At 41.1% G+C, this 25,586-nt stretch overlaps 1 protein-coding gene across 1 annotated transcript in view; it reads left to right on the top strand.

Moving 5' to 3' along the window:
• RGS6 (regulator of G protein signaling 6) overlaps positions 1–25,586 on the top strand; it is a 647,960-nt gene that overhangs the window by 610,168 nt on the left and 12,206 nt on the right. Inside the window, 1 exon segment of the mRNA XM_020986371.2 lies at positions 2,259–2,312. Coding sequence (XP_020842030.2) covers positions 2,259–2,312 — 54 coding nt within the window.

Genomic DNA, 25,586 nt, shown 5'->3' with positions numbered 1-25,586 from the left:
CTGAAAAAGATCCTGGGATCTTAGTAGATTACAAACTCAACATGAGTCAACAGTGTAACATGGCAGCCCCAAAAGGTAATGTAACCTTGGGCTACATTAATGGATGATCAGGGATTCAAATCAATCTTAGTATGCTTCTCAGGACTTATGAAGTAACTGTGATATGACTTTCCCAAGGAAACAAGAAGTCTTAACCAAGAGAGTGAACTTTGTTCCAAATCAAGACCCTTTCCTCCTTCCCAAGGGAGATCTGGAGAGTTGGGTATTTAACAAACCTTTCCATGAATAAGCAACTTAGTGACCAGGGGCTGGAAGTTGATCAGGGCAGTAATCAAGTAGTGAGAACTAGGAATGGTCTCTTCTGAGCCAAATGTATATCCTCCCTACCCCCTTTTAGCCACTAGCCTGAAGTTGAATTATCTGTCCCCCCAAAGAAGAGGAGGCTTGTTATGTTATCCAGGGTCAGGCATACAATTTTCATTACCTACAAACTGGAAGAATGTTCAACCATGGTCTTTCCGTCATTGTTCCTTTGTTTTCCTTGTGTACTTCCAGTATCTGCTTTTCTTCCTGCTGAGTGACTTTGCTGTCATGCTGGGGCCCGGGTATGCCAGTATGTGTTATCTGCAATGCAGGCAGATAAGTGTCTTTGGCCCACTCCCCAGGCTTTCACTCTATCCTGCAAACCCACAGACACCTGGCTTCTTCATTGCCTTAATTTTTTTTTCTTTGTTTGGTAGCATTTTTCTTTCTTTCTTTTCTTTTCTTTTTTCAGAATTTCCTTCCTCTACTTTGTAAGGCTACCTCAAACACAGGCCCCAGGAACTGAGCTTGAGGGCAGACTAGCAGTTGTGTGGGCTGTGACCACACTCTTCTGAATCATACTGGCAGAAAATTCTGGAGAGGGACTCAATCAACAGGCAGACACCTGTACCTCCAGACTGGTAGCATGCACACCCAAGCAGCCCCCAGAGCATGGAGATTTCCTGGTCTTTGTTCCTGATTTCTTTCCTCTACTCCCTGCCCCCAACCTCATCATTCCAGGTTTGTTGCTTAAGCAACGCTGAGTGAGCTCCACGTGATGCTTTGCCAGTTTCCAGAACACTGGATGGACATTTGTCAGTGAAAGTGTTTAGGCATAACAGAATTTTCCATAGGACCACGGAGAAGCTTCACCAGCTTTTCCTCCCATGGATGAAAGGGCCCAGTTCCCAGAGCTGGCACATTTTTCCCCCAGTTATGAGTCACCATCCGTGATACCCAGAGCAAGCAGCATCAGATTCGCCTCAAGTGATGCTTGGGGTACCACTTGGGGAAGAAAGCTACATAAGGGAAAGGGAGAAGTGGTGGGCTAGAAGAGAGATCACCTGGGACCTGCTTCACAGTGAAGCATCTGGTAGCTTCCAATTTTAACTAATTATTTTTGCTAACTAGGTGCTAAGCCCTATTTGGAAAAAAAAAATGCAGAAAGACTACAAGTACTATCAGGGCCCTGGGGGAAAAGCCTGCATTGGTCTATTCTAATTACAATGCTGAAGATAGCCCTTTAAGGTATAGTCTATCCTTTTGTTAAGAAAAGGGCATGGATAAGATCAGCCTGGTACTTCCTGCCATGCCACAGTGGTAGTATACTAGATTAACACAGAAGCCTTTCAATAGAAGTCATTAGGAGTAGAAGAAAACCAAGATTTCTGAGTATCTGGGAAGGATATTGCTATAGGGAAATAAAGGCTTTCTTTATTCACTTGCTAAAATCCATTAGGCTGATTTCTTCTTGCTGTGACACCTTTCTGCTTGATGTTACACTCAGATAAAAAAAAAATTTCCACTTGAGGTGCTTGGCCTGAAATGAATGGGAGTGGGGAGGAGAATCCAAGATGGCAGCCTGCTCTATCTTATAAACAAAGGCTAATGGAAAAACAGTGAGTTCTAGAGCAAGAGGACTAGGCCTTAGGACTCACCTGGGAAGTGTTGATAGCTTCTAATTTATGAAGTTAAAGGAGGTTATGAAACCTGGAGAGATGAAATATTGAGTCCTTCTCCCCTCCAGGCAAAGAAGTTGGTGACATTTTCCTTAGAGAGTTTCTGTTTCCTCTTGTAAACAGCACTGGCTGCTTCCCCCCTTTTTTGTTGTTGTTGTTTTTTGGTTTTGCCTTTCTTTTGGCTTCTTTCTTTGACTTTTGCTGCCCTTTGAAAACTGCATCTAAGCTGAAGACTTTTTTCCCTGTATTTTTCTCCCAATTTTTTTTCCCCCAAAGCCAGAAAATGAGCAAGGTCGTAGAACTTCCTTAGAAAAGTTCACTCGCAGTGTGGTAAGTTCAGCTGGGTTTTTTTCCCCCCTCCACCTTTTCTCCGGTTTGTTTTTCTTTTTGGTTTGTTTTTGTGTTGTTTTGAGTTTTAATTTGGGCTGGGGTGGAGTTTGGTGCTTTTCTCGCCTCCAACATCCTTGTACCCTGTTTGCAGCTTCTCTTCTAGGGATGGATTTGCAAAAGAGCAAATTATTTTCTTTTATAAAAGCTGCCTGCACAACTACTGAGTTTCAGGCCTGGGTGTGTGGTCTTTCTGCCCTTGCTTTTAGAGGAATGGAAGTACCCATATACCTCTATGAGCTCAGTAGCTCGTGTCTTTTCTGCAATAACCCAGAAAGGTCATTTCTGTGCACAAAAAAAAAAAAGTTAATTTTTGGCCAAATGTCATAGCTCATTTACAAAATTAATAATAATTGAACCATGCACAATGAAAAAGAAAAGAAAAGAAAAGAAAAATAGCAACAACTTGAAATTCCCCACTGTGAACTCTGGCAGCAAAGCTGGGATCAGTCCCGAGTTGACATCGCTGTAGCCACTCGCTTTTGCTATGTGTATGTAGAGCAGTAATGGCGCATGATTTTGAAAAATGTCCTCTAGCGTGCATCCACCGTGGTATTTTTGCATGAATTCTTAACCACAGGACATCCCTCCTCTTCTTCATAGAGTGATTGGGAGATGAGGGCACAGCAAATAGCGTTGACCATTATGGGAAGTAGGGAGTGATCTGCCTGTTGCTTGTCAGTCAGGGTCGATTGTTATCCTCTCAAGACAGAGTATATAGCTAAGTCCACTTGACTTTCTAGATTGGTCACCTTTCACTCACACAACCTTAATATAAATAGATGAGTTCAACATAGCCCGAGAGGCTCAAATGGTAAATAGTGTGGGAAATAATCAGAGGTGGGTAGGTCTTCCAGGTTAATGACAGAGATAAAGGATCATGACTTCTCCTTCTGTCCTATGTCCTGCCAACACTTGGCACTGTGTCTCTATCCAGAAGGTACTCATCTTATTAGGTCACTTGCTAAATGACCAGAAGCAAGAATCTGGACAGAAAAGTACCACCTTTTTGCTGCTCAAATCTAATCAGAAGGGACCAAGACCGAAATTCGGGACCAGTAGTGATGTCTTCTTTCTTAAGGGATAATACTGATGTCCTTTTCCTTCTTCCTGAGAAAGGACGGAAAGAAGGAAACAAGAATTTATTAAGTGTTTACTATGTGCCAGACACTGTGCTGAGCACTTTACAAATATTATCTCATTTATCCTCACAATAGCTCTGAGAGGTAGATGCTGTTATTATCTCCATTTTACAGCTGAGGAAATAGAAAGTGACTTGCCCAGGACCACACAGCTAAGAAGTACCTTAGGCTGGATTTGAACTCAGGTCTTTCTGACTCAGACCCAGTACTCTATCCACTTCACCACCTGTCTGAAAAATAAAAGGTGTTGTAAAGCCCAGCCATCGCAAGAAATAGTGATCTGACTTTTATTTGATCCTCTGGTTTAAATTCTAAGAAGCTGGAGATGAATGCAACCCAGTCATTTGCCTCTCCTAATGTGATCACTTAAAAAAATATTAAAATATCACCTTGAACACGCTGCTTGACATGCAATGAAGAGTAAGCAAAAAAATAGGTAATAGTTACTATCTGATCCTCTTTTCCTGCTTTCCATCTCTATCATCTTTTCATAAGATAGAGGACATGTAGATATAAAGTCCTTCTTGTTCCCTGTCACTGCACATAAATGAATCCTCTTAATCAGCTACCCACTTTAGGTAAGGTGGTAATAGTAGAAAGATCGGCTAGGTGATACAGATAAAAAGCTGAACTTAGAGACAGGAAGACTTGGATTCAAATCCTGCCTTGGGAACTCACTAGCTGTGTGACCCTGGGCAACTCATTTAACGTCAATGAGCCTCAATTTCCTCATCTGTTAAATGAGGATGATAATAGCACCTACCTCATAGAGTTGTTAAGAAGACCAAAGGAGATGATGTAGGTAATATGTATTGTGAATCTTAAGGCAATATATAAACTCTAGCTCTTGGTGTCACTGAATCTCTGGAGGCAGAAGACCTGGCTTGTATCTCAACTCAAAAAAAAAAAAAACCTTATATAAATTATATATCTTAGGAAATGGTCATAGGAAATGGTCATAAAGACAGGGACCATGTCATATCTTAACCTTTGTTTCTGCCCCAGCACCTGGGAAAACCAGTTTTTCTAAGCCTCAGTTTAGTTCCTGTAAAACCTTTCTCACAAATTTATGAGGAAAATGTCAGGAGGACCTGGGTTTGAATCCTAGAATATATAGCTATTGATTGTGTGATCCTGAGAAAGACACTTAACATATCTTTGGCTTAGTTTACTTATCTGCAAAGTGGGAAGAGGTGGGTTTTGGATTCAATAACCTCTGTAGTCTCTTTGAGCTCTAAATCTATGATTCTGGGGTATTGGGAGTTTTCAGCAAGGTCCTTCAGGGAGTCCTCAGATGCTAGGGCTTGCTGAACCGTTTTCAGGGCTGCTCATCTACCTTTGGTATCTACCTTTCACCCAACTCTCATCTGTGGTTCCAAGAAGCTGTAGCATGCACAGTGGCCATAACCCATTAAAACTGTCTCAGCAGACGGGGTAAACCAGGTTGAGTCAACAGGCTATTAGTGAGTTAGAGGGATGTCTCCCCCAAGCATGTGAAGACTTCCCTTCCACAGAATGGATAGATTGAATAATTTGTTCCAGTGGCCATGAAGGCAGCTGAGGCAGGAACTGCAGAGCGTTTAAAGCTTGGTCAGACACGGAAGATACCAAATTCATCCACTGCATCCTGGCCCATTGCCAGCCATCCTAACTTTTGTCTTGCCACTGGACTTCAATGACTATGGAGGAGACAGTGAGGCTGCTGCCTTTGTGCAACTCTGCCTTACTTAAATCCAATTCATGTGCAAGTTGGGACATCACCATGTGATGCCATTGGTCTTCTTCGAAAATGAAGGCCAAACAACAACAAATCTATGATCCTATAACATACTGAATTCTAAGGAAGATAGAGAATGAATGGGCCTGTGATTGAATTTGGTATAAGGAATTCTTGGGTAAGGAAATTCCCTCTACCAATGCAGACCAAGACACCTTCTATACAACCTGTAATCTTAGAGAGATACCAGAACACTAACAGGAAAAGTGACTGGTATAGGACCATACAACTGGTGTGTGCCAGAGGTGAGACTTGAGCTGACACACTGCCTCATCAAATACAAAGGACTTTAGAAACTTTAAAACACTATATAAATGCTAGCTATTATTACTATTATTATGATGGTGATGATGATTGTCACCATCAACCTCTAAAATGGTATTTGAATTGAACATTTTAAGAGTTCAGGTCAGCAGGGAAAAAAAGGCAAAAGTCTATAAGACTTAGTCCCACTGGAATACTTGGGGTGAGACAGGAGAAAGTATATATCCCTCCAGAATTGATTTGCTCTCTATTGATGACATTGAGGGGTTTTGCAAACAAGTCTGAAATGGAATGAATATACAGCCTAGATTCTCAGATACAAATTGAAAGAAAACCAATCTTTACAAAGGCACCTAACACATATAAGATGAAAATAAGGATGCGAAAGAGGCCTGCTTTCTTGAGCAAGAGACCCCAAATATCCCCAAGACCTTTTCCTAGGTTTCAGAAGCTATCTTCATTTCTAATCACTTAACAAGTCCTGCCAGTCCCACTTCTACATCTTTCACATCTGTCCCAAGAGCTCCCACACTAGTACTGGTCTTTGTTACCACCTCCCTGAACTCTTTTTCCTAAGAGGGCTTTCAACTTCTCCTCTTTCCTAACCAATCCATTCTTCATGCCATCACATAAAAACCTTCTCTATGCATGGATATGGACATATCATACCCTTGCTTAAAAACCTCAAATGGCTCTCCCTTGCCTAGGGATTAAAGTTCATGATCTTGCCTGACATTTGGTGCCTACCACAAAGCTGATGCCACTCTACCTTTTCAGCCTTATCTCATATGATTCCCTCTATGATCTAGCCAAACTCTCCAAGGATGCCCTGACCATTAGTCTCTGTGCCTTTGCTTATACTATTACCTGGCATGTGTCTTCTTTATCCTTTAACTGTTGAATTTCTACTCCTTTTAAGTTTAGTTCAAATGCTACCTCCTTCATGAAGCTTTTCCTAATTCCTTGTATCTGTAATGCTCTCTTCCAGCCCTTCAGTGTTACTTTGATGCACTTTTCATGTAATCATATGTATTATAATTACCTTTGGAGTCAGTTCTCCTATTAAACTGCAAGTTCCATGAGAAAAGTCTAACCTTTGTTTCCACCCCAGCACCTAGGAGTTTTCTACCCAATGTCATTGTGTTGTTTCAGTCATGTCCAACTCTTTGTGACCCCATTTGAGGTTTTCTTGGCTTACATACTGGAGTGGTTTGCCATTTCCTTCTCCAAATCATTTTACAGATGAGGAAACTAAGGCAAGCAGGGTTAAGTAACTTGCCCAGAGTCACACAGCTAGTAAGTTTCTGAGGCCAGATTTGAACACAGGAAGATGAATCTTCCTGATTCCAAGGTCCGTCCTCTATCCTCTGGGACACCTAGCTGCCCTCTCTGCCCAAGATAATCCCTCAATAAATGTTTTTTCAATGAATTGAGTGGAGGGGGTCATGTGAGGAACATTTACTGCTTGTCTTTTTGTTCTCAAAATGGTTCCATTTCAAGAGCTCCCCACATTCAAGTAATAAAGTATTTGGGATATAAAAGTAACAGACACATGCCAAATATATGAAATGCCTATTTGGGAAAACTTTCATGGTATTTCAGGGCATTCTGAAAGCAAAATATTTTCCCAAACTCCAAACTTTTAGAATTTGGATTAAGAGATAAGGCTTTAAAAAGATAGAGTGGCATAGGATTGTAGAGAGCCTTGGATGCCAATTCAACCCAATAAACATTTATTGAGCACCTACTTGCTATGTGCCAGGCACCATGCTAAGATAAAAGAGTTGAAACTTTCTTCCCTGGGCAATAGGGAATGACTAAAGATGCCCTCCTTTTTCTAAACATATCCTAAACTCTGTGGATTATGGTGTCATTGAGTGAGTTGATTCCACAATACATTTTTAATAGATGAGTCAGAGACAGAGTCTGTGATCCTGGAAAAGAATAAATCTAAGTGCTCACTCAGAAATGGAATGAATCCCAGACTTCAGTCTCATTAGCATGGAGCTAATACCATACAATCTGTGATTTTCTAGCAACTTTCTAGATGCCCTATACACAAAATGTGAGAAATTGTTATAAGTGTGGCATGAATACTTCATCTGAGACTTATGGAAAAATCTTTCAAATATTAATACCAGAAGAGGCCATATGAGTTAGTGGGTAAAGAGCCTGCCCTCTGAATCTGGAAAACTTCAGTTCAATGATACATTCTGACTGTGCTACCTAGGACAACTCACTTAACTTCTCATTTCCTCCAGCTAACTTTCTAAGACTACAGGTTGCAGAATAATTGGTAGAGGGAATTTTTTCACCTAGAATTGCCTGTACCGATGTATAACAAGATTGACCTAGCAAGATAGATCAGGAGCTCCCCCAGTTTCTCTTTGTACAAGGAGTGCATCAAGGGGAATGTCTGATTAATCCTGCTACAAATAAGATCGTGGGCATGGACAAATAATAAAAATAGCAATACCAGAACTGAAAAGATAGCTCAATGTAATTCCCATGTCATAGGTAGAAAAGGTAAGGATTTGTAAGTACAAATGGACTGCCTATGTTGTCATAGAGCCGACAAGAACGAGAGAATAAAGCTAATTCAGTTAGGTGCTAGCCCATAGACCTGAGGTCATACTAGGTTTCACAGAACTTGAAAGGGACCTTAGACATCACCTACTGCAGTCTTTTCATTTTATAGATTAAAATTTTTTATCATTTTATAATATTTTAATATATAAAATATATAATAATTTTATTGATCAAAAAAAGAGTTTTCTATTGATGTCCAATTAGTAATAAAGAATTCTGAGTTATGTGGTCAGTCTAGAGCCTGGTCAAGACTAAGGTTAAATCCTAAATATCCTAATTGCCCCCTCCCAAAAATAGAGTCTTGGAATTTATTTTTTATTTGTCAAGGAAAGACTTCACAAAAGAATATTTTAGTATTTTAAATATTCTCCTTAAATCCTCAGGAAGCGCTGAAAAGAGAGAGAATTTCTGTTGAGTGTTTAAAGATGCTTTTTTAAAAAAAAAAGACTTTTGAATTAATGCAATTCAAGGATGCAATGATAGGGTGTGAAATGCGACCCATCATTCTCCTGGCCAAGATAACATTGGGTGAGCTTTCTTTCCAATAGCACATGCTTATCTGAAGTTTCATTCTAAGTCACCCAGAACCTTAAAAGTCAGAATGAAACTCAGCTGAGGGTGTGCTGTGGTTTGGGAGGTTGAAAATGCAAAGTTTGTGGAAATCCCAGCTCAAATTGACATGGAAAATTCAGGTTTCAGACCAGACAATTATTGTGAGATTCTGTGAAGCCAGTTACAGTAAAAACTTTATTACATTGCAGAATGTTAAGTCAGCTCAGCAACTTGGCATCAGCTCAAGTGGATGTTTTGACTGTTTTCTAAGTCCTACAGTCAAGCCTCAGCTCAAAAGAGGTTTAGGGATTCTCCCCCAGAGCAAGTTAGCACGAGAAAGAAGCCACGGCTGGAAACATCTGGCTGGGCACTGTGGATTTTATTAACACCAACTTTTCAGATTATTGGGCACCACTATTATAGATGCATGTTTGGAAGGAGGAGAACATTTCCTGAAGCTTGTCTCTGAGTAATGTGCCAAGTGTGGGTTTGCTGCCCTTCTGGATTTATGGTTGATATGGATGACAATGGGAAGGAAGGTTGTCAGTACCTAAAAGTACTGTTCCCTAGGGTGCAGTGGATAGAGTATTGGGCTTGGAATCGGGAAGACTCATCTTCCTGAATTCAAATCTGGCCTCAGACACTTACTAGCCATGTGTCCTTGGGCAAGTCACTTAACCCTGTTCATCTCAGTTTCCTTATCTGTAAAATAAACTGGAGAAGGAAATGGCAAACCACTCTAGCATCCTTGCCAACAAACTCTAAATGGGGTCATGAAGAGTAGGACCCAAGTGAACAACAAAAACATTGTCCCCTAGAGATCACATTTATGTAAGGCTGTCAGGTTAAAAAAAACAAAACAAAACACCTCATCATGAGTGCTGGATTTGAAGTCAGAGGCCATATGTTCAAATCCCAGCTCTGCCTCTTCCTACCTGTGTGACCTTGAGAAAATAATTTAATCTTCCTGGGCCTTAAAATCCTCATCTGTAAAATGAGGGGTTGGGCTTCGAAGCTCTCTGAGCTTCCTGAAGCAGCTAGGTGACACAGCGAATGGGCCTGGAGTGAAGAACGCCCATTTTCAAATCCTGCCTCAGATTTCAAAGCCTGCCTCAGGGTGTGTGCCCTTGGGTAAGTCACTTACTATCACTGTGTTATGGTAGAGGAAAATGAGCAGACAGATGTTAATAGTACCTAACTCGCAGGGTTGTCATAAGGATCAAAAAAGATAACATTTGTAGTAGGTACTTAATAAATGCGTGTTTCCTCCCTTCAAGCCATATTTCTAATTACATCCTCACAACAGCCTTCTAAGGCCTGGTGGTACAAGTGTTTGTATCCTTATAGATGGGGAAACTGAGGCTCAGTGAGGTTGTGACACCTGCCTGAAGTCACTGGCTCTAGGCCCTTCTCTTTCTACTAAATAATTAAATGCTGAAAGTGCTCCTCTCCTTATCAAATGCTGATGCCAGCTGCTAAACTTGAAATCGTCAGATAGCAGTCTTCAGTGAGAGATGAAGATGAAAGATGACCTTTGCCTATCCAACATTAGAGATAACTTTTTTCCTCTCCTTTTTTTTTTTGATAGATGAAGGAAGGATCCTTTTCTCAGAGGTGACCCAAACTTTTTTTTTAAATAGGTTTTCCTTAATGGCTTTTTAAAAAATATCCTTGTAATTTCCCCCAATATCCCTCCACCTCCTAGACAGCCCTCCTATATAACAAATAATATTTTTAAAGGGGGGGGAGAGAGAGAGAGAGAGAGACAGAGAAGAAGGAGGAGGAGGAGGAGGAGGAAAGGGAGAAGAAGAGGAGGAGGAGAAGGAAGAGGAGGAGAGGGGTAGGAAAAGAGAAGGATCAACACAACTGATCGATACATTGGAAACATGTATAATGCTCAATCCTTGTGGACTTCCCACCGCTACCAAGGGCTGGAGTGGGAACATCCTCCCTTTTCTTTCCAGCCACACTTGTTCTTTGTAATTTCACAACATTCACTTTTCATCCTTTATTTTTTGTGGTTCTTCCCATTGATACTGTTGTAGTCATTGTATATATGGTTTTCCTGTCTCTTTCCCCTTCACTACACATCAGTTCATGAAGGTCTTTTAATGCTTCTCTCTATTTCTTACATTTGTCATCTCTTACAGCACAATAATATTCATTAGATTCCTGTGGATTTACCCAAGAGTACATATTCACACACATGTTCACCCTCTTGCTTCCTAACCCCAAACTAGGGACTGTAGCATGGGGGTCAGATCTGTATAGAGTCAAAGAACAAACTCTGGACATGGCTGAAATATGAGCTACACAGTAATGAAATTGTATGGCGTTGGTCAAGCTGCTTCCCCTCACTAGGTCTCAGTTTCCTCCTTTGAAAAATTAGAGGTTTGAGCATCTCTTAAACCCACTCCAGGTTTAACATTCTATGGGTCTGAATGCCAACCAGACAGACTAGTGAGCTCAGCTTTCCTCATATATTTTACAGGAGTGATGGGTCTCTAGCAGTACAAATCAGGCCCAGCAACAGAAGTCCCTGAGCTCATTTTCACATTGCTAGCCATATCATCCATCAACAGGCATTTGTTTAATGCTTACTTTGTGCCAGACATGGGAGATAGAAGTAAAAGCAAACGTAGTCTCTGCCCTCAAGGAGCTACAGTCTAATGGGGGAGGGGAGGGACACAAAATGCAAATTGCCAGGTTTGTTCAAGATATCTACAGAGATAGGAAGTAAATGGAGTAGAGGAATGGGAAAGAGGGTTGGTGCTAGCTAACAAGCTCTGGGGTAGGGGGGCAGGAAAAGTCTCCTAAGATTTAAATGGAATCTTGAAGCCACAAAAGCTAAGCTGGCCTTGAAGACGTGAAGACCTGAGCTCAAATCCCACCTTTGTGACTTACCCTAGGCAGGTTACTTAACCTCTTGGTGCTCTGGGAAGTTCTCTAAGATATGTTTCAAAGAAGGTGACAGTTTGCTTAGGTAGAGGGAGTTTCCTCGGCCAATAACAGAGGTCCTCAACTTTTTGAATCAGACCTTTTTGGCAGCCTGTGGTCTCTTTCTCACAATAATGCTTTTAAATGCATAACATAAAATACAGAAGATTGCAGAGGAAACAAATTATATTGAAATATAGTTATCAAAATAAAAATAAAAAAAGTTCCCAGGCCGTAGGTTAAGGACTTCTTCTCTATACCAATGAAATCATAGGTCCAATTCCTCTTTATCTTTATAAAAGTAGATGGTGTAGTTGATAGACAGCTGGGCCTGGTATCAGGAAGACTGGAGTTCAAATCCCATCTCAAACAATTACTATTGTGACATTTAAAAAGTTTGAGAGACATAGTTTCTTGGTAATTAGTCATTTTATTAATAATGCTAGCATTTAATTAATAAAAGAGCTCTCAAATGCACTCTCAAATGCCCAAGACCTCTCATGGTGGTAGGCTCCCAGTTTATATATGCCCTTGGAAGAGTGCAGGTTCATGAGGGTGGTTATCCACTCTGATTGGTTAATAATTAATGAGAAAATGAATATGACAATGAAAAGTGAGCTCACTCCAATAAGGGACTGAGTGGCATCATGTCACTCTTGGACAAAGCAACTATCTCTGCACCCAGATTACCCCCAGCCTTACGCAATCTAGACAAAGGATCTACCTCCACCCAAACTTGCTTGAGTGGAACACAATAGGCAGAAATTTACCTTAGATAAGATAATCTAGGTGGGGTAAATTTTTGACCAAGGTCAGTAATGTCCTTCAAAGGCTGGGTTTTGAACAACAAACTGAAAATGCCTGGCTCTCCCCCCATAATTGGTTATTAATAATCATTTCTCTCACTAGATGTGGCCCTGAGCAAGGCACTTAACCTCAATTTCTTCAACTGTAAAATAGAAATAATAATAATAGCACCTACCTCCTAGGGCTGTTGTGGAGAATAAATAAGATAATATTTGTAAAGTGCTTAGCATGGTGCCTGGCATACAGCAGGTGCTTATTAAATGCTTCCTTCCTTCCTTTTTTTTATTAGATGTGAGGAGCAGATGAATGGGATTGTGAGCTGATGGGGAGGGGGGAGATGGTGACACATTTCCCCCCCCTCTGCCGAATCACATCATAACTCTCTTTTCTTGTCTTTTTTTTGGAGTTTAAATAATCAAAGTGGGCTGTGACCAGACTGCAGGCCACAAGAACTCTTTGCCTTACAGCCATCCATCTGACTGTCTTGGCTTGTATGCCAAGGAATGTAGCAGCAGCAGGAAAGCCAAGTGGGTACCAGGAGGCTTCTAGAGCCAGCTGTCACTGTCCCCACTTAGTGAGAGAAGATGGGGAGCAAAGAGTCAGATTCATTCCACCCCCTTCCTCAGTGAATGCACAGGATCTGGACCCCAGTGCTGATGCCAGCTGCCGAACGAGAAATGGAAGTGGGGGAAAGGGAGCTGGCAAGATGCAGGAAAAGAGGAAGAAAAGGGCCCTCAAAACAAAAACAGTTTATTTCAATCCAAGCATTTTTTAAACAGGGTGCTGGATTGGATTTGAGGGGATACAAAGACAAAAAATGGAGTCCCTTTCCCCAAGAAGTTTGCATTCTATTTTGGGTTGGGGTTGGGGGGGGGATAAGTAGAATGCCTTCACATGGAGAATTAAGTATGAAGTCGTTAGTAGAGTGAGACAACACTAAGCAGGAGCTGGAGGAGGGGAGGGAGGTGTTATAGAAGACTTCTTAGAAGATACCTGAGCCTTGCATGAAAAAAAACAAAACTCTTCTCTTCTTTCACTATCAGTTGTCGGGTTGTTGTGAGGAGCAAATGAGACAGCACGCAAGGTGCTTTGCACAGAAACCTTGAAGCACTACATATATGCTATTACTGTTCTTATTTTTTTCCTCACTGAAGCTCCTTCCTCCAAAGGTGATCCCAAATGGATCTTTCCTGTCTCTTTTGGTGATGGGGCTGCTCTCCATGGGTAGCAAGGAATTCCTCCATGGACTCTGTTGTTGAATCTCCTAGAAGGGATTCTTAACCTAAGAGGGTCTATGGATTCCAGGGGTTCATTGGATAGATTTCAGGGGATCTGTAAACTTGGATGGGGAAAAAAAAATTACCTCAATTTTCACTAACCTCTAACTGAAATTTAACATTTCTTTTGATTATTGATGTACACAACAGATATGATTCTGAGAAGATGTCCATATCTCATTTGATCCTCATAACAACTCTAGGGTAGGGGGCAGCTAAGTGGCACAGTGGACAGAGCACTGGCTCTGGAGTCAGGAAGACCTGACTCCAGACACGTACTAGCTGTGTGACCCTGGGCAAGTCACTTAACACTGATTGCCTCAAAAAAAAAAAGGGATGTAGGTGCTCCATTTTACAATTGAGGAAAGTGAGGCAGACAGAGATTAAGTGATATCCCAGAATCACAGAGCTAGTAAGTAAGTAAGATCTTCCTGACTCCAGTCCAGCACTCTACTTCACCATCTAGCCGCCTGAAACATAAAAAAGGTTGGGAACACTTAGAAACCTGGGGTTTAATTCCTGACTCTGTTAATAAGTAGCAATGAGACCTTGGACAAGTCTCTTTTAGTTCTCTTACCTCTAAAGTAGATAAGTTGGACTAAATGAAAATATTAATACTAGAAGCACACTGAATATAACAGTTGAGGTTTATGATGCACTTTTCTCATGACTACCCTGTGAGGTAAGCAGAAGAGACTTGACCATGATCACACACCCAGTGTCAGAACACAGATAGAAACCTAGGTTTCCCGACTTAGTTCTGTGCATTTGCCACTAAACTATATTGTCTAGGATGTCTTTTAAGGTTTACCACTCAAAAATTCTATGATTCCATCCATCTTTGTGTTTTCAAGTTGTAGTTTATAGCTATAACAAAGATGGATGACCAGAGTTAAGAAGTCATCCAGTGGACATGTGATAATAATGGTGTAGCATTTTCATGTTTCTGCCAGAATTTAAGGCAAGGAAGTAAAATATGGGTAGAATGCTGCCCTGCCTGAGATAGTAGAATTGCTGGATGATATATTCATAAAGAAATGGCACTACATGCGATTTGCACAGCCCTTTCCCTAAGGAACTCGGCTTGTTTGCAGACGATAGCTCCCCAGAAAGGAGTCAGTGCCCACTCTGCCTACCCTTCCACAACTCTAGTCCCCAGCCACCCACAGTATTCACTGGGGAAGGGAGATGTGTGCAGCATAGCTTGTGAATGCCCTGCCATGCTGAAGGAGAGCCATCTGGGAAGAGTTGCCTTTGGCATATTCAGAGCTGCCACATGATTTTCCTCCTGCCTCAATGCATCCTGGGTTCCCAGGGGCCCATCACCCATCAGAGTGAATGGAATATGGGCATTTGAGAGCCTCAGCAATAACAGATCCTTCCAACCCTACCCCCAACCCCATGTTTAGCTTCTCTCATTGAGGAGAGAAAGCCTCGGACTAGCTTGTTGCCACATCCATTTTAGAAATAGGTGAAGGGCAGTCCAGAGAAGTTGAATTATCCTGGATGATGTCAACAGTGAAGTCAGAATTAGTAGCCAGAGGATCTGAGTTATTCTCGGAGATTGTAATTCCCTTGATCCTGTGATTCCAAGAGAGGGGGGGACTCTCTCACAGCTGATGCTGCAACCTGTGCCAGTAGAGAGGTAGCCAGACAATTCTCTCCTTCCACCTTGTCCACTCTAAGAGAAAACACAATGACACATTAGCCTCAAGGGTCGGAGAACTGGGTTATTCAAGAAATGGAGGTAACATAGGCTCTGTGAGAGGGAAGCTCCTGAAACCTACATTTACTCCCATAACCAGCCCATTCCCTCTTTCTCCTTCACATGTGACTGCAAAGTCCCTTGCCTGCATTTTCCCCAGCCCTAATTTTCTGAGCAGTCAAGTACAAATCCAACCCCTCTGAGCCAAAAAGCACAGCTGTATGTTGGCAGCAGCTGATCTCAACTCCCAAACAGATCCTGCCAGTTGTTTTGGAGAGAGAGGCTTGTGGGAGGAGGTGGGGGAGGGGAAGGGGAGTTGAGGTGGGGGAATCTATTTAAAGAGATAACCCATGACCTATTTTTCTCCCTCTCTCATCTAAGGGGAGACTTTCTCCTTGAATATGTCATGGTGTTAGTAGCTACTAGGGGGAGGGGGGAGGATTTTCAATCTGTTTGGCATCACAGGAATATAGATTTAGAGCTGTAACAGGTCATCAACTCCATTCCCCTCATTTTACAAATGAGGAAAGACTCATACTTAATGACTTGCCCAGGGTCCCACAGCTATTAAGTATTTGAAGCAGAATTTAAACCCAGGTCTTCTTAGCTATGAGTCCTATGCAAAAGAAAAAAAATGTTGCTCACAAACAAAAGCTGTTGTTTTAAAAGACATACGAATTTCTACCTCATCCTTAGGGAGCGCCTGTCTTTGGGGGAGGGGGAAGTCTTTGTAAATACACACATACATAAATACATATGTACATACATACATGCATGCATGAAAGGATGGAGAACATAAGGATTCAGTCTGATGTATTCAGTGTCAAGGCAGCTAAGCAGGAAACAAAAAATCAGGCAATACAACTGCCATCTTCAGTGAGGACAGAAATGTACGTTATATTGGGGCACTAAGGAGAAGATAAAACCAAGAGCTCAAGTGGAAGGGCAGGAGAAATGAAGGTGTCGAGGTGTAAGTAGAGGCACAGCAAACCATAAGAACAAAGCTGAGGGATGAGGCAGCTGCCTATTTTAAGATAAAGTAGGATAAAGGGAAAGCTGCTTGGCATTTCAACTGAAGATGGAGGAACAGAGCTGGAAGGAATGCTAGAAACCATCTTCTTCTAGGGGATCTCATCAGCTGTCCTGGATTCAACGATCAGTTCTATGCAGCCGACCCCCCAGGCTCCACTTCCAGCTCCCATCTCTCTTCTGTACTCCAGCCTCACATTTCCAGTTAACTCTTGGACTTCTCTAGCTGGAGGGGCCATAGACATCTCAAACCAGAATTCAGTATCATAAACCCACCTCTCTAGCTTTCCTGTTTTTGACAAGAGCATCTCTTCTTCCAATCACCTCAGTTTCTTGGACGTAGGAGTAATACTTCACACTCACTCACCACTATCTAATCAGTGGCTAAGTCCTGATTCCACCTTCTCAACATCTCGTATGTTCAGTCAATCAACAAGCATTTATTAAGAGCCCACTATGGCCTGGCACTGTGCTAAGTGCTGGGGAGACAAAGATAAAAGCAGATAGCCCCTGCCTTAAGGGAGTTTGTGTTCTTACTAAGGAGACAATGCCTACGTATGTAGGTAACTTAGTGCATGGAGTCTACCCTGGAGTCAGGAAGACCTGAGTTTAAATCTAGCTTAGACACTGATAGTTGTGCGATCTTGGGCAAGTCTCTTAATTTCTAACTTTTGTTTGCCTCAGTTTCCTTATCTGTAAAATAAGAATATTAATAGCACCTACCTCCCAGGGTTGTTATGCGGATCAAATGAGATAATATTTGTAAAGTGCTTAGTACAGTGCCTGGCACATATGAATGTTATTATTATTATTATTATTATTAGCTATTTTTATAGTATACACATGATCCAAACAAAAACAAGTGAAAAGTAGAGGAAGATGCTTTTGACTTTGGGAAGGAGAGGAAACAGAAAAAAAGACTCCTGCAGAATATTGGGCTTGAGTTGTGTCTTTAAAAAAAAAAAACAGGTATTGCACAGGTGGAAGTGAGAAATGAGAACATTCCAGGCTTGGGGGATAGCCAGCACAGAGCTGGAAAACAGAGCATCATGTGTGAGGCGTGTCAAGTTATCTCATTATGATGAGTGGAGATCATGTGACAGGGAGAAGACAGGACAGATAGAAAGGAACTAGGTTGTGAAAAGCATTGCGTGCCAAAGAGAGGAATGTCTATTTTATCTTAAAGGTGCTAGAGAAGACTTTTGAGAGTCCCTTGGGTGACAAGGAGATCAAATCAGTCAATACTTAAAGAAATTAATTCAGACTGTTCATTGGAAGAACAAATACTGAAGCTGAAGTGTAAATACTTTGGTCACATAATGAAAAAACATTACCCATTAGAAGACACCCTGATGTCAGGAAATATTGAAGTCAAAAGGAGAAAGGGATGGCAGAGGATGAGGCAGATAGTGTCATGGAAGTAATGAACATGAGCTCGGGCAGACTTTCACAAAGAGTTGGACGAACCTTAACAACAACTACAACAAAGAGAGCTATTGGAATTTATTGGGGGGGAAGGGCAGGGTGAGAAATGGTCCCACCTTGCTTTAGGAAAATCACTCTAGAGCCATATGAAGAATAGATTGGAGATGAATTAGGAGGCTATTGCAATAGTGCAGAGAAAATTGATGAGGGATGAGCCATTGCTACGATTCAAGATAAGAGGATGTATATAAGAGATAGAAGGGTAGATAGAAAGAAGGTTGGGCAATTGATGATCTATGTGAGGGGAATGAGAGTGGAGTCAAGTAACAGTGAGGTCACTGGAAGGGTGATACCTTCAACAGTACTAGAGAAGTTTTAAAGAGGGATATATTCTGGGGAAAAGACAATACATTTTGCTTTGATATACTTAGTTTGAGTTGTCTGTAGGGCATCCAATATGAAAATGTCCAATAGGCAGTCTGTGATGCAGACTAAAGCTCAGGAGCAAGGTGAGTGTTGGGTATAGAGATCTGAGAGTCATCAGTATTGAGTTGATAATGGAACACATGGGCTGATAAGGAAGTCACCAAGGAACACAGTGGAGAGAGAAAAGAAAAAAAAATCCAGAACAGAACCTGGGGTGGGGGTAAGGGGACATGGATGAACATCCAGCAGTGAAGACTAAGAAGGAATGGGCAGATGGGCAGACAGAGAATGAAGAGAGAGCAGGTTTTATGAAAACCCAGAGAGAAGGGAATATTCAGAAGGAGAAACTGGTCAACCTTGTCAAATGTACTTGACCAAGCAGGATGAGGATGGAGAAAAGGCCATTAGGTTTGGTCATTAAGGTATCAATGCCAACTGTGGAGAGACCATTTTGAGTTGTAATGATATCAAAAGCCAGATTCCATAGGATTTAGAAAAGAATGAGGAGAGAACAAGTGGAGACTCCAACTATAGATAGCTTTTTCAAGCTGAAAAGGGGGAGGAGATTTAAAGGATTAAAGCTGGTGGGGGATTGTAGGATCTACTGATGAGGAAATTTGGGCCTCTTTGTAGGCCTCTGGGAAGGAACCAATGGATAGGGAAAGATTAAAGATTGTAAAGAAAATGTAAGCATTGGGGGAAATCTGCTGGAGGAGAGGGGAAGGGATGAGATCAGGTATATGTGTGGAAGGGCTGCCTTTGTGAGGAAAAGGGCCATATGTTCATAAGAGATTAAAGGCAGAAGTGATGAGGGTGATTCAAGAGATTGTGAAATGAGAAGAGGTAACATCAAATGACTACGATTTTCTTGGGAAAGTATGAGCTGAGAGAACGGCCGGGGAAAGGGGTGGGCAGCTGGGAAGTGCTGGTTGAAGCTTGAGTATAGAAGAGGATGGGAATAGCCACATCACCCTATATGTACACATATCACAAACACCCTCCTCCAGCCCCTTATCTCTTCTCTCCTGTACTATTATAATACCTTCCTAATTAGTCTCCTGGCATCCAGTCTCTCCTCTCTCCAATCTATCTACCAGACAGTTGTCAAATTGACTTTCTTAAAGTATTGGTCTGACCATGTCGTTCCCCTTTTCAAGAAGATGCAGTGATTCCTCATTGTCCTTGGGATAAAATACAAATGCCTCTGTTTGGTATTTTAAAGGTCTTCCTTTATCTGGGAAGGTGCCATATGCCGCTATTGGAATGGAAACTTCTCAAGGACTGGGATCATCTCACTGTTGTCCATGTGTATGTCAAGTATCTGACAAGCAGTAAGCACTTTAAAAATGCTCAGTATTCCATCACGAATAAGTTATTTTGTTTATTATAAATACCCAAATTAACTACAAAGGATATTTGAAGAAAGATGCTGTCTGCATCCAGAGAAAGAACTTATAAATAGAAGTATGCATAGAATAATTTTACATATATCCATACACACATATGTATACCTATTTGTGTCCAATGGTACTCATCTCAGGGATGGGGGAGAAAAAAAGAAATTTACATGATAATTTTGTTGTATATTTGAAAGGAATAGCAAGTTGCACATACTAGATATACAGTTTCATGTACAATCACATTTTTATTGTACTATGTTATGGAAATGCTTGTTTTATTCCATAAATTAAAAATGAAAGAGAAAAAGTTTTAAAAGAAAAAATTTTTAATTAAAAAAAAATGCTCAGTAATTGATCTAATCCAGTTTCCTCATTTACAGTTCCTAATTACATGAGGAACCTGAGAATAAGAGGGGGAGATGACTTGTCCAACCCCACACATTTATTAATCATCAGAACCAGGATTGAAACCAAAACTGAGGACTGACAGTTTGAGAATTGTAAAAGACTAAGGAATTCAACCCTCTCCTTGAGGACTCAAGACCCACACTACAATTAAGTAATAATATAAAGCAGGATAATGCAAACAGTATGTGACAGCATGGAAGAGTGAAATGAATACTAGGCTGGGACCGCTGTGTCCGTGGGCATGCCACTTAACTTTTCTGAGCCTCAGTTTCCCTTTCTGTAAAATGGAGATGATATATTACCTTGCAGAGTTGTAACAAAAGTCCTTTGTAAAATTTAAAGCGCCTTATTGATATGAATTATTAGTGCTATTTTTGTTGTTATTTGCATGATGCCTAGCACATAGTCAATACTTAAATGATTTTTTATTGATTAAGTCAAAAATGGGGATCATGGTATAGCTGAAGAATAGTGGTCTTGGAGACCAGGAGATCTGAAACTGAAGGAAAGAATTTCAGTAGAGATATTATTCTGGAACAAAGTTGCATCATGGTCAAGAAAATAGCTCAGAGGAGTATAGGGTTGATCACCAGGAGTTCTAGTTTGGGAATTTGGACAGAAGGTTAATATACTGGAAGCCAAGATGAATGTTAAGAAATTGAGCAAAGGGCCTCCAAATGTTCTATAATCTCCTGAGAGAAAGGCAAGACAGTGTGGCATGTATGCCTGGCCCTTTCTGGGAAGGAAGTGCTCAGATATTAAGTGGATGCCCAATTGCTTTGAAATATTTGGACAAAGGCAAAAGGAACATGACCATGTGGGGCTGAAGGATATTGATATGGGTAGCATGACCCTGAAGCAGAAGCTGACTGCAATGTTGGCAACACTCAGTGGAAACTATCTGTGCCATCTGTGGCATATAGTACTGTGCTCTGAGGGGGTGAGTTAGCACGGGGCCAGTAATACCCTCCCTTCCAGTCCTCTGAAATAATGTGTTAATCCTCCTGTCCAAGCAACCAAAGTCTGGAAATTATGCTGGCCCATCCACCCAGACCAGATTGTGTGTCTGCATAGGGAACGGTGAATTTTTCATTAGTGTGGCTTATGTGACTAAACTGAATGTTGACAAATGGATCCCTGACACCTTTGGAGGGGATCACTAGTATCATTCCAGAGGGTTCTCTCCATGGATCGATCAACATTTTTAATCTGACTTGGAAGATGACACAGAACCCATGTAGATGACATAAACTGATAAGGTTAGTGAGCTGGGTGCCCTTGGGAAAAGGTGCTTAATTTCCCTAAATTTGCTCATCTGTGAAAATGAGGTTAAGTTAGATCACAAATTTTTGGCCTGAAGAGAACTTAAGAGGTCATCCAGCCCAACTCCCCAATTTGACAGAAGAGGAAACTGAGGGCCAAAGAGATTATAAAAGACACAACTTGGATTTAAACTGAGATCCTCTGGTGTCAAATCTAGGACCTGTTCCTCTGTATCACATTGCCTTCTAGATGACCTGGGAAGTCCCTTCCAGCTCCAAATACTTGCTGCCCTGATCCTATTGCAGTAGAATCCAAATTCTGAATCTCCATGAGCTGAAACCAATGGGTACAAACAAACAAAAAAGTTCATGTTGGGGGAGACAAGGGGAAGGGATGTAAAATGTAACAGGAAAGTACAAAGTTCTCTATTTATATTTCAACAAACATTTGTTAAGCACTTTCTCCATGCAAAAATCCTGAGTAATTGAACAGAACTCAAGAAATCATTTGTGCAAGTTCAGAATTTGGACTATCTAGCTTGACAGCAATTTCATATAAAAAGACCTCTAGGTTTTAGTTGATTACATGCTCAGCATGAGACAGCATTGTGACTGTTGTAAGGCTACTGTGATCCAGAGCTATCAGTGATAGAAATATAGCATCTAGCTCAAGGGAAATAATGCACGTGTATATCTGTGTGAATGTACTATGATGTTCAGCTTTGGAAGTCTCATCTTAATAGAGTCAAAAAGGGTAAAGCAAGATGGCAGCATGGGTAGATAGAGCACTGGGCCTGGAGTCAGGAAAATGTGAGCTCAAATACTTGCTAGCTACATTATCCTGGGTAAGTCACTTAATCTCTGCCTTAGTTTCCTCATCTGTAAAATGGAGGTAATAATTGAAGCATCTAAAACGGTGGTAACAATAGTAATAGCACCTAACTCCCTGGGTTGTTGTAAAGATAAACTGAGGTAGTGTTTGTAAAGTGCTTTGCCAACCTTTAGTTTTACTGCCATTGTTCAATCACATCTAACTCTTTATAACCCCATTTGGGGTTTTCCTATTAAAGATGCTGGTGTGGTTTGCTACTTCCTTCTCCAGCTCATTTTACAGATGAGGAAACTGAGGCAAATAGGGTTAAATGACTTGCCCAGGGTCACACAGCTAGTAAGTTTCAGATGCCAGATTTCCTGACTCCAGGACCCTCACTCTATCCACTTCCCCACCTTGCTGCCCAAACTTTACTTAAATGCTAGTTGTTATTATTATGGTGATGGTGAGTGTTTTGCTGAGGAGACTTATCCTGGATGAAATAAGACAGTGGTGGGAGTTGGAAACTGTTTTTTTAAATACTAAAGGGTTGTCATCAAATTACAGTAGAGTTATTCTCCATTCATCCTGGGGGTAAAAATAGGATCAGAAGGTGGAAGTGACTTGGAAATCATATTCTTCTCCATATACAAATAGTGCCACAGTGCATAAAGGGCAGGTCTTAGAGTCTGATAGACCTGGCTCCAAGTCTCAATTCTGACACATGCTCACTATGTGACCAGGAGGAAGTCAGTGACCCAGGCAACTCTAAGACTTAAATACCCCAGGAGTTTTCAGTCTGTCCCACAGGACTAATAATAGGGAGGAATTCTGTAACAATGAGAACTGCCCATAAGTGAAATAGTTTCCTCCAAAACATAGTCAGTTCCCTGTCACTAGAAGTGCTTACTTGGAGAAGGCATTCCTACCTTAAGTAACTAGCCTAAATCCTTTTTAAAGCTAGGATTTTGCAATTCAATGAATGTTTAATGAAGAAATCTACTTTATTTCATTCCATAAATTGTCAATATTACACCAACACATTATAAACTAGTTTGTATTATTTGAGGATGGAATACTGGCATTTGGGGTTAGATGTGGATTAACATCAAGGACTTACTTCTACTGTAAATAGGAGAAGCTAGATAACAATAACAACAACAATGATAACAATATCAACTACAGCTAGCTAGCTAGCATTTGTATGAGTCTTAGAGGCTTACAAAAAATTTTACATATGTTATCTCATTTGGTCCTTAATAGTCCAACCAAGGCAAGAGGGACAGTTTTGGAAAGTGGATTTACTTGTCTTCAGATGTCAGCCATGGCTTTTTCCCAGTCACAGCTGGAGCTGTGCTCTGAACTGTGGGGCTGTCTTCTCAGAGAGCAAAAATGAGATCATTGAGCCAGAACACAGGAGCCCTCGGTTTTTTGGTGTTTTTGTTTGTTTGTTTGTTCTTTTTTTTCCTTTTTTTTTTTTTGGCAGGGGAGGCTTAGGCAGCTGCACTGCAGTGGGGTGGCAAGCATTGGTAGGGTGTGGTCAGGGGTGCACATTTGCTGGCTTTGGGCTGGCTGGCTCAGGATCTTTCTTTCTTCTCAGGAGAAGAAAAGGATCTTTCTTATGGCTCTTCTGGGATAGAGTGAAGCCATTTGTCTTTTTGCTCATTACTAGTACCAGGTATCAGGTAAACAATTTAGGAGCGGCAAATGTTTTAGAACAGCTAAAGTGGAACATACCTTTAGTGTTTCAGTCCTGTGAGGCTGCCCATCCTGGGACCCCCTGCTTGTGATAGTCTTTCTTCTACAACTAATGAATCCTTGCCTTAGAAACCCATCGCCTACCTAGCCCAGTGGTTGGCACAAACCAGAGCATGGAAGAGAATCATCTTTTTCACATACATACTCTTTGCAGCTTTCTGAAGGAACCAATCCAATTAAAAGTGATATTACCTCCTCTCTCAGGCTTCTTCAAAAGTGCTTTGAGCTAATCATGGGATTGTATAATTATGGTTATTAAAGCATCTATTTTCCCTTTTCATCCCTTATGCCTAAAGTCTCTGAGGCTTCTCATTAAACATGGTAATCCCAGTAAAGTCAGCAAACTTTTAATAAGACATTTTTAAAGGTAAACTTAAGAAGTCCAGTCAGTATATTTTTTTTACCATATTCTCAGACATTCCTTCAGCTCTGTCAGCATTTCTTCATGCTTAAAAAGAAAAGACAGAGAAGAAGAAGAAGAAGAAGAAGAAGAAGAAGAAGAAGAAGAAGAAGAAGAAGAAGGAGGAGGAGGAGGAGGAGGAGGAGGAGGAGGAGGAAGAAGAAAAAGGAAGAGGATGAGGAGTCATGGTGACTCTCAGACTCTTTCGTTGGGTCAGGAAAACCCATTTCCCACCATTACCCTGAACCTTCTGGAATGAAGGTTTAGTCATGCCATATTTAGGAGCAGTGAATATTTAAAGGCAAATATTTGTAAGAAAAGGGACTGCTAATCAGAGAGAGGCTGCCATAAAGGGATGGCCCCATCCTGCCCAGCACCCAGAAATAGCACTTGAATAATATTAAGAGGGTCATTAAATGCATACAGTTGGGCATGAGGTGGCATTTATCTCACACATAAAGCTGGAAATTTGTGAGGGGGTCATCCAAAACATATACCAAGTCAGACATTTGCAGCAAATAGTTTTCATGTAAGTTTGGTCTTGCCATGGGCTACTGTAAATTCTGAGTTGAGAAATATTAAAAGTTCTGCTCTATCCAATAATGAATAGATCCAGTACAGGTGTGCTTCTAACTATGTAGAGATGCTAATCCTACTATTTGAGAGTAATATGATCTCACTGGCACACTCATATGCCAGACAAAAGTAATAGCACAGCTTTATCTCTTACCATTTGTGGTACTATAGGTCAAGTGGAGGCAAAGCAACAAGTACTTATTTTTTTTCATCAACAAGCATTTTTTCAAATTTTTTTTTCCATATGCTTTTGAGTTGAAAATTTTTCTCCCTTTTTCTCCCCCCCACCCTCCCCAAGATGGCGCACAAGCTGGCATAGGCTTTACATTTACATACCCATTAAACATATTTTCACATTAGTGAAGTTGTAAGTAAAAATTAAAACCAATAGGAGGAACCATCAGAAAGATGAAACAAAACTCAACAGAAGGTAAAAATAAGTGAGAGTGATTCGACTTCCATAGTTCTTTCTTTGGATGTGAACAGCATTTTCCATCCCGAGGCCCCTGGAGATGTCTTAGATCCTCCTAATGCTGAGAAGGGTTCAGTTTAACATTCTTAGTCATTGCATAACGTGGCTGCTATTGTGTACAAAGTCCTCTTGGTTCTGCTCACTTCACTCAGTATCAGACCATATAAGTCTTTCCAGGTTTTTTCCAGGTTTTTCAGAAG

This window comes from Phascolarctos cinereus, unplaced genomic scaffold (assembly GCF_003287225.1).
Source record: "Phascolarctos cinereus isolate Bilbo 61053 unplaced genomic scaffold, phaCin_HiC Scaffold_3;HRSCAF=262, whole genome shotgun sequence".
In the NCBI taxonomy this organism is placed as follows: Eukaryota; Metazoa; Chordata; class Mammalia; order Diprotodontia; family Phascolarctidae; genus Phascolarctos; species Phascolarctos cinereus.
This window is presented reverse-complemented; position numbering and strand designations above follow the sequence as displayed.